The sequence below is a fragment of the Schistocerca cancellata genome, chromosome 7, assembly GCF_023864275.1.
Source record: "Schistocerca cancellata isolate TAMUIC-IGC-003103 chromosome 7, iqSchCanc2.1, whole genome shotgun sequence".
Taxonomy (NCBI): domain Eukaryota; kingdom Metazoa; phylum Arthropoda; class Insecta; order Orthoptera; family Acrididae; genus Schistocerca; species Schistocerca cancellata.
Window position 1 is genome coordinate 407,395,587 of NC_064632.1, and position 12,610 is coordinate 407,408,196.

At 44.3% G+C, this 12,610-nt stretch overlaps 1 protein-coding gene across 1 annotated transcript in view; it reads right to left on the minus strand.

Moving 5' to 3' along the window:
- Positions 1-11,417, minus strand: part of LOC126092794 (putative neural-cadherin 2) — a 192,409-nt gene extending 180,992 nt beyond the window's left edge. The window contains exons 1-2 of the mRNA XM_049908523.1: positions 11,294-11,417; positions 6,260-6,375 (exon numbers count right to left, since the gene is read on the minus strand). Coding sequence (XP_049764480.1) covers positions 6,260-6,375; positions 11,294-11,417 — 240 coding nt within the window. The remainder of the gene's footprint in view (positions 1-6,259; positions 6,376-11,293) is intronic.
- Between the last annotated feature and the right edge of the window lie 1,193 nt (positions 11,418-12,610).

Here is a 12,610-nt window from a genome sequence, read left to right on the forward strand (position 1 = left end):
TATTTTGCGATGAGCTCTCTAAGCCTACACTATACATTTATCCTTCCTTATATTCACCTGCCGCTGGCATGGATGTGTGTGATGTCCTTAGGTTAGTTAGGTTTAAGTAGTTCTAAGTTCTAGGGACTGTTGACCTCAGATGTTAAGTCCCATAGTGCTCAGAGCTATTTGAACCTTATATTCATTGTAACCTCCCAACAGTTTATTCCCGTAACCTCCCAATAATAATGTGACTTAACCTGTCAATAGACATGTTACTCATATATAACCTTTCAATAATTAACTAACTGTGAATCTAAACTGGACAGTCTAGACGTCAGCAATGCTGCGCCATGGCACTGAAAATTCATTCTGAATAAACTGAAGATTCTTACCTCAATGAAGTCGCCAGATAACACGTATATATCTGCTCCTATAAGAAATTTTGCTGCCACAGCCCAGTGCAATGCTGTACACTAGATTTTGTTTTGTATAAAAAAAATACAACTGATTTTTCTTCACGATAATTGGCACGACAATGGATAGGAGAAATTAGTAAAAACTTTAAATTCAGATTAATGACTGTCATAAGTTTTTTTAAAGAAAGATTATTATTGAAAAATTATTGAAAATTATTTACATGTGAATTTGATATAACAATAGTACAAAATAAGTTAGTGCAAATTACATATGCGTGCGGCAATAAATAATAATATTTTTTGCTTTTACCTTTATAGTACATCGCTCAGGCACCGACTTAGTTCTCCACGACCGGCCTTGGTAATTGCATACAGGACACAAGTGCTCCCTCTGAGCTATACAACTAGACAACTGCTCTCTAAGAGCGACCTAACCCAACCACCCGATTGCGAGCTGCTACTACTACTGCTGCCGACACTGCTCTCTGGTCTGCGATTCTATTGTAGCACACATATCGCAGGCAGTGCGTGAGCATTCCATCGAAGTTACATCTGCTCGATTGCGCTAGCAATAAATGCATGGACCTCTTGTACCATGGACAATTACACCTCATTTTTATGAACATATCCCCATTTATCTAAATTTGTTAGTGCCTTAGTGAAGTTTCTTAGCCACTGTTGCCGTATTACTATTTTAGTTTTAAGATTTGAATGTTTTTCCTTTGTAACGGTTTTTGAGAGTCCAAAATCATATGTAGTCCCCGGGCTACGTTTCATGTGTTATGTCTAGGAGTGGTTGCGCAGATGGCTTCTTGTGATGTGTTTGCCACATTAGATGTGTGCCGAGAACAGTGATGTTAAAACTACTTAATGAAGGATTGCCTCATCGTCACCTACATACTGTGCAATCTCCTAGTCAACTAGTACTCCGCTGTACAAGCATATTGTCAGTAGATATTAATGTGCAAGTATTTTACTTGTTTCCGATGTTGTACAAAGATAAAATTTTGGAATATGACTTTGGTTGTAGTCTTAACGAAGTGTTGTCTTTTTTGACTTACTGTCTTACCTCCACATGGTTACGTATGTTCTTTTTGTTTTTGTACGATATTTTGGTTCTACCTGCTACCAAATTTTTATAATTATATATCAGTTACACCATTTCTATTAAAATTACATAATTCCATTTGCAGTTGACGATGCAATGAACTCAGAAGCTACATCAAGCCAACACATTCTCTAGTAACTTTCCCTTCGTATCTGCTCAACGGCGCTCTTGCATCAGTGATGTACTGCGTGATCTGTAACAGGGGTCGGATGCACTTGGCAAAACATTTTGTAAAACTTCAGCTGTCCAGCTAATTAAGATACTGAGTTCGTTTACAGCTCAAATGGAGTATATGTATTAACGTATACTGACAAGGGAACCTCCCCACCGCACCCCCCTCAGATTTAGTTGTAAGTTGGCACAGTGGATAGATCTTGAAAAACTGAACACAGATCAATCGAGAAAACAGGAAGAAGTTGTGTGGAACTATGAAAAAAATAAGCAAAATATACAAACTGAGTAGTCCATGTGAAGATATGCAACATCAAGGATAATCTGAGCTCAGGAGCGCCGTGGTCCCGTGGTTAGCGTGAGCAGCTGCCGAACGAGAGATCCTTGGTTCAAGTCTTCCTTCGAGCGTAATTTTTTTTTCCAGACAATTATCAAAGTTCAGGCACTCACACATAATCAACTGCGCTCTCCAAAATTCCAGGACATGTTCAAATTTGCTTGGACATATGCAGGATTTGACGGTCTAAACACGGAAAAAATTTGAAAACGTTAAAAACATATGTTTTGACAGAGCACAGGGAAAAGTGTGCGACTGTGAAACTGTTGGATTCATTTGTTGCAGTTTATGTGACAAACTCTTGTGTTTTCATCACTTTTTTGGGAGTAATTCTCACATCCAGAAGAAAACCTAAATCGGCAATGTAGCAGAATCTTTTTACCCATTCGCCAAGTGTACAAGTTAGGTGGGTCGACAACATATTCCTGTCATGTGACGCACATGCCCTTACCAGTGTCGTATAGACTGTATCAGACGTGTTTGCGTGTGGAGGAATCGGTTGACCTATGACCTTGCGATCAAATGTTTGCGGTTCCCATTGGAGAGGCACGTCCTTTCGTCTACTAATCGCACGGTTTTGCGGTGCGGTCGCAAAACACAGACACTAAACTTATTACAGTGAACAGAGACGTCAATGAACAAATGGACAAATCATAACTTTGCGAAAATAAAGAAAAATTTTTCACTTGAGGGGAGACTTGAACCAAGGACCTCTCGTTTCACAGTTGCTCACGCTAAGGCCGGTATTACACTATCAAATTTCTTTGTCCCATATCTTTGTCCAATATCTTTGTCAAAGATATTTGATAGTGTAATAGGGATCTTTGACAAATGTCGTCCAATATTTGATCAAATCTAGGCCGAGGCCGTATATTTGATCAAAGAAATCGCTTGTCTTCTGTTCACTGCAATGCGATATGTTACCATGCGGAGCGCTAGCATCGCTGCAGCGTTCTGTCGTCTGTAGTGTTTTTATAACCATTGCCGGTAAATACAATTGGTGTGTGCCGACAACTACAGAATTAATAGAGATGTCTGAAGCTTATGAGGCGCTTTACAACGTGAGGCACCCTGAATACAAAAATAGATTAAGAAGATTGGAGACCTAACCTAACCTAACCTAACATAACATAACCCTCTCTTGTAGCAAGGAATCGGAGTGTTATAGTGAGCCTGTCTTCTGAAGATGTAGCAGTTCTTAAGTGAAAATTGTGCTTTGTGATATGAGAATACACTTCATTGAGCACATACAGAAATGTATGCTCATCCATTCTTAAGTAATTGATGTACGACTTGACGTCTTCCACTGTAAGCTCACGTAACAAGTTTTGTTGAATGCTTTTATCATGTCGTCGTAAAACCCACGGCTTCACCCAGATTAGATTAGTTTTTCGTTCCGTAGATCCGTGCTGAGGAGATCCTCGTGGATGTGGAACATGTCGATTTTTTTTAAGCTGAAATAAAAATACTAATAGTATGAATAAATACAATACATCATTTGTTTCTATTAAAAATTTCGCCAATGGAGTAGAAGGAGTTGGCCAGTAGTAAGTCTTTCAGGCTCCTTTTAAACTGATCTTTATTTCTAACTAAATTTTTTATGTTTCCTGGCAAATTATTGAAGATGAGTGTTCCTGAGTAGTGGACCCCTTTTTGAACTAAAGTAAGTGTTTTTAAGTCCTTGTGCAGATCATTTTTGTTCCTGGTATTGTATGTATGAACTGAGTTGTTTGTTAGAAAAAGAGATATATTAATTACGACAAATTTTATTAAGAAGTAAATATACTGAGAGGCAGTAGTTAACCTGCGAGCCGGAAGTATAGTGAGACTCTGTCATTTGGGCCTACGAGAGTTATAGTTTTTTTTTTGTTTGTTTCTCATGCCTAGATAACTGTACAAACATATCGTTGCATGTATTGTAATAATCATTACATATAATGATCCGCATGCAACAATATCTCTACGGAAGTATCTAGGCATGAAATACAAAACAGAAAAAGCTAACCTGCAAATCTCGTACGTCCAAACGACAGTCTCACTGTACTTCTGGCCCGCCAACAGTTTCATTTTCTTTCTTATTTTCCCCCAGTACCAATGCAAGAATCTGAAGTACCCAGTTCTTTGAAGAGGTTTCTGCAGGAGGTCCGTGAATTTACTCCAGAAATAATACGTATTACACGCTTTTGGACCTTGAAAACTTTTGTTTGACTTCACGATTTACCCCAAAATATTATCCCATATGACATTATGGAATGAAAGTATGCAAGCTTTTTCATTTTTATGTTGCCTATGTCTGCTAACACTCGAATTGCAAATACAGATTTGTTAAGGCGTTTCTGCAGTTCTGTGGTGTGCTCCTCCCAACTGAATTTATTATCAAGTTGTAATCCCAGGACTTTTAAGACTGTCAACCTCGTATGTATGGTTCCATTTTTTCCCCCCACTTCTTTTCCGCATGTGCACACAATGCAATTGGAGTACGTAGAACTGCTGCGGTTAATAACAAGTTGTTGTCAGCCATCTTGAACTTTGACGAAAAATTTGATGACAGTGTAATACCCCTTGTAGCGCTACGTCAAAGATCTTTGTCCAATATATTGGACGGAATATTGGATCACATCTTTGATCAAATCTTTGACAAAGAAATTTGATAGTGTAATACCGGCCTAACCACGGGACCACGGCGCTCCTGAGTTCAGATCAGCCTTGATGTTGCATGTCTTCGCATGGACTACTCACTTTGTATATTTTGCTTATTTTTTCATAGTTCCAGACAACTTCTTCCTGTTGTCTCGATTGTTCTGTGTTCAGTTTTTCAAGGCCTATCCACTGTGCCAACTTACAACTAAATCTGAGGGGGGTGCGATGGGGAGGTTCCCTTGTGAGGTATATGTAATAATAATTCAATGAGTGTGTTATATTTACGGCTTGTACGGTAGTTTTCATCATGTAATATGTTTTAAACTTCATGTCCACTATTCACAAATCAGGTAATGGTAACTCTGTTTACCGAAACCGGTCATCATAAATAAAGGTTTTACAAATGCGGTCTTGGCTGAGGAGTTGTGTTTGTTCAAGCTGAATGTTTACATATCGTCCCTTATTACTCAGCATGAGCAAGTTAGCGTATTAATCGTTCATCTTTCTGGCACGGGTGATCATTTGAAAGTTTGTGCAGGGATTGGTGCGTGTGTGTTGCTTTTCAATACACACTGTGGCACAGGTTATCGCCATTACTCATAACAAGCACAACTAGAAAGACTACCTTTTGATCCTTTTCTACCCTCACAGTAAATTTAGTGATAGCATGGAGACTATACAGATATTTGACGGCGTCGTCGAGCTGTTCCTCACCATAGCTCCACACGACCAGGTGTCGTCGGCGTACCTGAACTTCATCTTAGGTTTACAAGATGCCAAGACCAGCGCCTATCTATCGTTACACTCCATGAAGAAATAGACAACCATCGGACTAAGTGTACAATCCGTGGCGATGACTTCCAGCTCTTTGCAGAAATCACCAATCCACATAAAGCAGCTCTTAGTAAGATACGCATGAAACAGCTTGTCCTGCGAGAAAATGTAACCGACATGTCCCAGAAAATCGTTGAGTGGCATTTTGGTAAACAAAGAAACGGCATAGAAGCTGACCAGGATGTGGTTTTGTTCAAGTTTTAGTTTCTTCAACTACCCCATGAAATGACCCATGTCCTCTACATAAGTGTAATTCTCACCCACGTGTGGATGAAGCACAGAAGGCAAGTGCCTCGCCAGTTTATACATCGGTGAGTCAGGAGAACTTACGATCCGTCTTAATGGTAAATATTAGAAAAATCGTTAAAGTTAAGTCGGCCATAGATCCAGAGAAAAAGCAAACTGGCAACATATGGCCATGAAAATTTCAATAATTAAGCACAATCAATCGTCTGATGATCCTATTAATGTCTGGATACTTTTTTATCATTAGTTTTGAAACAATCCATCTTGTTCTCCAGAAATCTGGAACACGCGATAGGTTCATATGAGCACAGAATTGGAGAGTTTTTTCTTTTGCGTTGTAGTGCCACTTCATGGCTGTCATGTTGTTGTTGGGAAAGATACGAAGTATGAGGATCTTTGGCTGGCATACTTAGAAAGCGACCATTGGCGATAACACACGGGCATCATACGAAAAGCTCATAACAGACGGGTGTTGACCTGTTGTTCGGAAGGATGCACGGAAACGGCGCTGCACTCGATACTCACCAGTGATCTTCTCTCGTAGTCGAGCTCAGCAGCCACTATCACGACCCCTGTGTCGCCGTCTATTGAGAAGGTGCCCTCCTCGTTACCAGCTTCTATGACGTAGCGCACGGCAGCATCTGTGAAAAAGAAATAGCCTCCACTCAGTGGGACTGCTGGCTGGTTAGGCAAGTGCCCGTTGCCTGGAGATTAAGTTGTAAGATGGCAATAACTATGCCCCTTACATGAGGTCATCAAAGATCACCGAACTTGCGTTGAGCGAACGGTAGGGCTGAACAAAAATGACTGACAAGGCACAATGCATCTTGTAGAGGGTATAGTATGGACGTATTGGACTAAATAATGTCGGATGTTGGTTTTAAAGTAATTCACGTGTCATGAAAACTTTGTGAAAATGCGTCGATTTACTGGAGGCTAGTTTATCCCAGGGAAGTATTCAGAGTTGACCGCAGGCGGGTGGTGGCACGCAGCTGAGGAGCAGCGAAGGGAAGCGGCAATAGGCAGCTTAGGGCGGCTCAAACTCTGCAAAAGCGGTAACGGGGCGCGGCCTCCAGCTGCCTTAAGATGAGTGACAGTGAGGTGGTTGTTAACCCCATGCTGGTGTACCGGAAAGCAGTCGGAGAACTTGTATGCCTGTTGATAAATGTCCGTCGTCCCATTTTCAGTGAAACATGCGAGAAAGCCGCTCAAAGCTACGGTGGAGCCGGCCAGAGTGGCCGTGCGGTTCTAGGCGCTACAGTCTGGAACCGAGCGACCGCTACAGTTGCAGGTTCGAGTCCTGCCTCGGGCTTGGATGTGTGTGATGTCCTTAGGTTAGTTATGTTTAATTAGTTCTAAGTTGTAGGCGACTGATGACCTCAGAAGTTAAGTCGCATAGTGCTCAGAGCCATTTGAACCATTTTTGAGCTATGGTGGAGCGGTCAACAGAGGCCGAAATATGCATGTTCGTGGCTATAGGAACTTCACGATGAATTCACAGTCTGCAGAGTCTGAAATAAATCCACTGAAGAGCGACAAAATGAAATACGCTGGCCTCCGATGGGAACGTAAGACCAAGGAACTTGAAGCACTCTCCTGGGAGTCAGAATTTCGGAAAAATTGGTGTTTTATGCAGATGCTAACCTTGATGCGTGATCTGGGGGGAGCTAAATAGCAGAAGTTGAGAGGAAGGGAAATTTTGTGGGAATTTGTTCACTTCCCAGAACAGGCATTGGTCGGCGCTGGGAAGCGACACATAATTAACGCGACTTGCGCTGCAATTGGCGTAAGTGATTTTGCTGGAGGGGAAACCGAGGCGAAGAGCGGACTGGCAGAAGTCTCGGTAGAAGTTTTCCATTCCCAGCTTGCCTAGAGTGCGGACATGGCGCTCTTTACTCAGCTTGCCTGAGAGAGAGTGAGCATCTCTGCATTTTAAGACTTAGAAAACGGAACGATTGAGCTTGAAGATAGAAAGTTTTCGTTCAGCTATGTACCGAGCGAGATAGCTAGGAGGGAATAGATGAGCGCAGCCTTGCAGCACCACGAGGCCGGCTGACGTCTGCACAACGACGACGCCCTGCCACGCTGAATTCGGTGATATTGCGCCCGCTCCGGCTTGAGTTAGGCCACTGATTAATTTGTTGGATCACGTCGGCAAAGTTTCCATGTGGGTTTCATGGGCCGTGTATTGTAGAATTCTTCTCGCACTTCGCATTACACCTGGGTCAGTCGATAGAAATTAATTTTGATTTGTCACGATTTACTCCACATAAACGCAATTTATTCCCACTGCCTGTTAGGAGGGTCATGTAATGTGATGATTGAAGGTTGTGAGTTAAAATAAATTTGTGCTAATCGACTGCATCTGTTTTCAATCAAGTAGTTGAAATCCCAAGTCACTTTCTTAATTAATTTTAGGTTCAACATCTGCATCTGGTGTTCAATAGCTGAATATAACATCAATGTGCACCCCTTTTTAATTAAAAGGGATCAATTCTGAATAAATTAATTTCTACACTGCCACTGCAGTTCAATAAGGTGTCACAGGGACTTATTACTTTCTTTGCGTTATCTGATATTGCGGCAGTTTTGCACTCTCTGTTGATCTGTTAGTCAATTAGCTGGGGTGGACACACGCTAAAACCAGATAAGTGTGACCGAGCGAGGTGGCGCAGTGGTTAGACACTGGACTCGCATTCGGAAGGACGACGGTTCAATCCCGCGTCCGGCCACCCTGATTTAGGTTTTCCGTGATTTCCCTAAATCACTCCAGGCAAATGCCGGGATGGTTCCTCTGAAAGGGCACGGCCGACTTCCTTGCCCATCCTTCCCTAATCCGATGAGACCGATGACCACGCTGTCTGGTCTCCTTCCCCAAACCAACCAACCAACCAGATAAGTGACGGGTGGGATGTTACAAAGCCTGCCTTGAGTTCTGTCTGTAAAATTTCCAAAATAAATGCCAGGCAACTAAAATGTTCATCGTAACGAAAACTCATAAGAAGATTCAGAAATAGTCTTTTCAAAACTCTGGAGAAGAGAAATGATCCCAAAGGAATGGAAAGTACCCATAAGAAGGGTCACAAGCAAGATGTCGGCAATTATAAGGTATACCTCTTTCACCAATCTTTTTTTATACATCAGCTAGAACAGTATGACCACCGACCTACTATCGATATAAATCCGTTCAGATGATAGCAGCGTCACCTGGCGAGGAACGACAGCTATTGAGACACACACGCGGTGCCTGTAGTGTTAGTGAGCATGCTGTCCTTGTGTGGATTGGGGAGGGTGAGTGATCTGTATGAGTTTGACTGAGGGCAGACTGTGATGGCCAGAGACTTTGGCACGTGCATTTCGGAAACGGCACGACTTGTCGGGTGTTCGAGGAGTGCTGTGGTGAGTGTCTTCAACACATGGTGAAACCACGTCCTGACGTTGTGGGGTTGGGCGACTACCCTTCATTACAGATGTCGGACGTTCAAGGCTGGGAGGACTGGTGAAACAGGACAGGCGGTGAACTGTGGAGGAACTAACATCAGACTTTAATGTTGGGCGGAGAACAAGTGTTCCTGAACACACGGTACACTGAACAGTCCTAACGATGGGGTTCCACAGCCGCCGACCCAGGCATGCGCCAATGTTGACACCACGACATCGGCAACTACGACTGCACTGGGCACGTGACCAGCGGCAATGGGCGCTGGCGCAATGGAAGAGCGTTGCATCGTCTGATGAATCCCGATTCCTTCTTCATCACGACGATGGGAGGGTGTGACTCCGTCGTCTTCCAGGGGAACAGCTCCTTGACACCTGTACTGCGGAACAGAAACAAGCAGGTGACGGCCCCATTATGCTCTGGGGAACCTTCACGTAGGCATCCATGGGCCCAGTGGAGCCAAGAAGTATCGTACACTGGTTGCACGTCCCCCTTCATGACGAATATGTTTCCCGTTGGCAATGATATTTTTCAACATAATAATGCGCCATGTCGCAAGGCCAGTAGTGTGATAGATTGGTTCAAGGAACATAGTGCGGGTTCCAGTTCATGTACTGGTCGCCCAACTCGCCAGGTCTGAACCAGATCGAACGCATCTGGGATGTGATTAAATGCGATGTCAGAGCTGATGGCCTGCCCTCCACAGAATGTACGGGAATTAGGTGACTTGTGTGTGTGTGCAGATGTGGTGTTAACTCGCTCCAGCGACCCACCACAGCCTCGCTGCTGTCATGCCACGACTCGTCGCCGCTGTTACCTGTGCCAGAGCTGGGCATACCGGCTATTAGGTAGGTGGTCATAATGTTCTGGCTGATTTGCATGTGCCCGCAAAACTCGAGACTTGATATTTTGACACAGCATTGCATTTGAATAAACGCTTATTTTTATATACCTATTTTTGAAATATACACTCCTGGAAATTGAAATAAGAACACCGTGAATTCATTGTCCCAGGAAGGGGAAACTTTATTGACACATTCCTGGGGTCAGATACATCACATGATCACACTGACAGAACCACAGGCACATAGACACAGGCAACAGAGCATGCACAATGTCGGCACTAGTACAGTGTATATCCACCTTTCGCAGCAATGCAGGCTGCTATTTTCCCATGGAGACGATCGTAGAGATGCTGGATGTAGTCCTGTGGAACGGCTTGCCATGCCATTTCCACCTGGCGCCTCAGTTGGACCAGCGTTCGTGCTGGACGTGCAGACCGCGTGAGACGACGCTTCATCCAGTCCCAAACATGCTCAATGGGGGACAGATCCGGAGATCTTGCTGGCCAGGGTAGTTGACTTACACCTTCTAGAGCACGTCGGGTGGCACGGGATACATGCGGACGTGCATTGTCCTGTTGGAACAGCAAGTTCCCTTGCCGGTCTAGGAATGGTAGAACGATGGGTTCGATGACGGTTTGGATGTACCGTGCACTATTCAGTGTCCCCTCGACGATCACCAGTGGTGTACGGCCAGTGTAGGAGATCGCTCCCCACACCATGATGCCGGGTGTTGGCCCTGTGTGCCTCGGTCGTATGCAGTCCTGATTGTGGCGCTCACCTGCACGGCGCCAAACACGCATACGACCATCATTGGCACCAAGGCAGAAGCGACTCTCATCGCTGAAGACGACACGTCTCCATTCGTCCCTCCATTCACGCCTGTCGCGACACCACTTGAGGCGGGCTGCACGATGTTGGGGCGTGAGCGGAAGACGGCCTAACGGTGTGCGGGACCGTAGCCCAGCTTCATGGAGACGGTTGCGAATGGTCCTCGCCGATACCCCAGGAGCAACAGTGTCCCTAATTCGCTGGGAAGTGGCGGTGCGGTCCCCTACGGCACTGCGTAGGATCCTACGGTCTTGGCGTGCATCCGTGCGTCGCTGCGGTCCGGTCCCAGGTCGACGGGCACGTGCACCTTCCGCCGACCACTGGCGACAACATCGATGTACTGTGGAGACATCACGCCCCACGTGTTGAGCAATTCGGCGGTACGTCCACCCGGCCTCCCGCATGCCCACTATACGCCCTCGCTCAAAGTCCGTCAACTGCACATACGGTTCACGTCCACGCTGTCGCGGCATGCTACCAGTGTTAAAGGCTGCGATGGAGCTCCGTATGCCACGGCAAACTGGCTGACACTGACGGCGGCGGTGCACAAATGCTGCGCAGCTAGCGCCATTCGACGGCCAACACCGCGGTTCCTGGTGTGTCCGCTGTGCCGTGCGTGTGATGATTGCTTGTACAGCCCTCTCGCAGTGTCCGGAGCAAGTATGGTGGGTCTGACACACCGGTGTCAATGTGTTCTTTTTTCCATTTCCAGGAGTGTATGTAATATATAAATAAACACTTCATGTATAAAAAGAAAAGGTTGTTACAAAAAAATCTTGACAAGTTCTTGACAGATTTACGTCAAATTTTTATACCATATTCTAATGAAAATTCGGACTGAATACATATTACATATACAATTATAGATCATATACATGTATTAAAAATGTATAGCTTGTATCAGTCTGAAGATTTGATGGCTTCATGTTATCTAATGGCAGGCACACCTGTGTATCCTTGGACCACTATCAGTCTTCTTTAGATTCAGAGACATGGAGAACAGCTTGCATGCTGCAGCAGATGAGTCTATAAGCCTTTAGAAGTCGTATTGAGTATATGCTATGACTGCTGCACCGTAAGCAAATTAAAGGTTACCTACAAAAAAGTTGTTGTGATAGTGCTTGGACCTGACGAACGAGATGTTGAAACGTATCCCCTCAATCCTGCTATGTAGATGGTTGCCCAGGTTTGTTTCGCTAAAAGCAAATTTGAGAAGTAACGCGGAAAACGTGCCAAACAAAGTAGGGGCCAGTATACAGCCTTGAGGAACTCCTCTTCGCCCAATAGAACAATCTCATGTGCCTTCGCAAAATATCACAACACTCTCCATATCGTAGTGAAAAGCGCTGATCATCTTCAATAATTTTGGATAATTTAGGTTAAATAGTGTGTAAGCTTAGGGACTAATGACCTTAGCAGTTAAGTCCCATAAGATTTCTCACACATTTGAACATTTTGAACAATTTTGGAGGGTATTCTATCTTCACAAGTGAAGAATACAGTCCCAATCTCATTGCTGTGTCAAATTATTAATTTTGATCAATTAAAGCAACTAACAATGGGGTCTTCTGCTCGGGGCATTTTCTCTGAATTTGACACAGCGTTAAGATCATATCAATGGCAGACCGTTGGGCTCGAAACCCCCATTCAGACTCAGGGTACATACGCTCGGCAGCTTCTCCTGTCTCTCCAGCACCACACGGGCAAGCGCTTTTCCGGCGATACTCAACAGTGAAATGCATCAGCAGCAGATGCAACCACCGC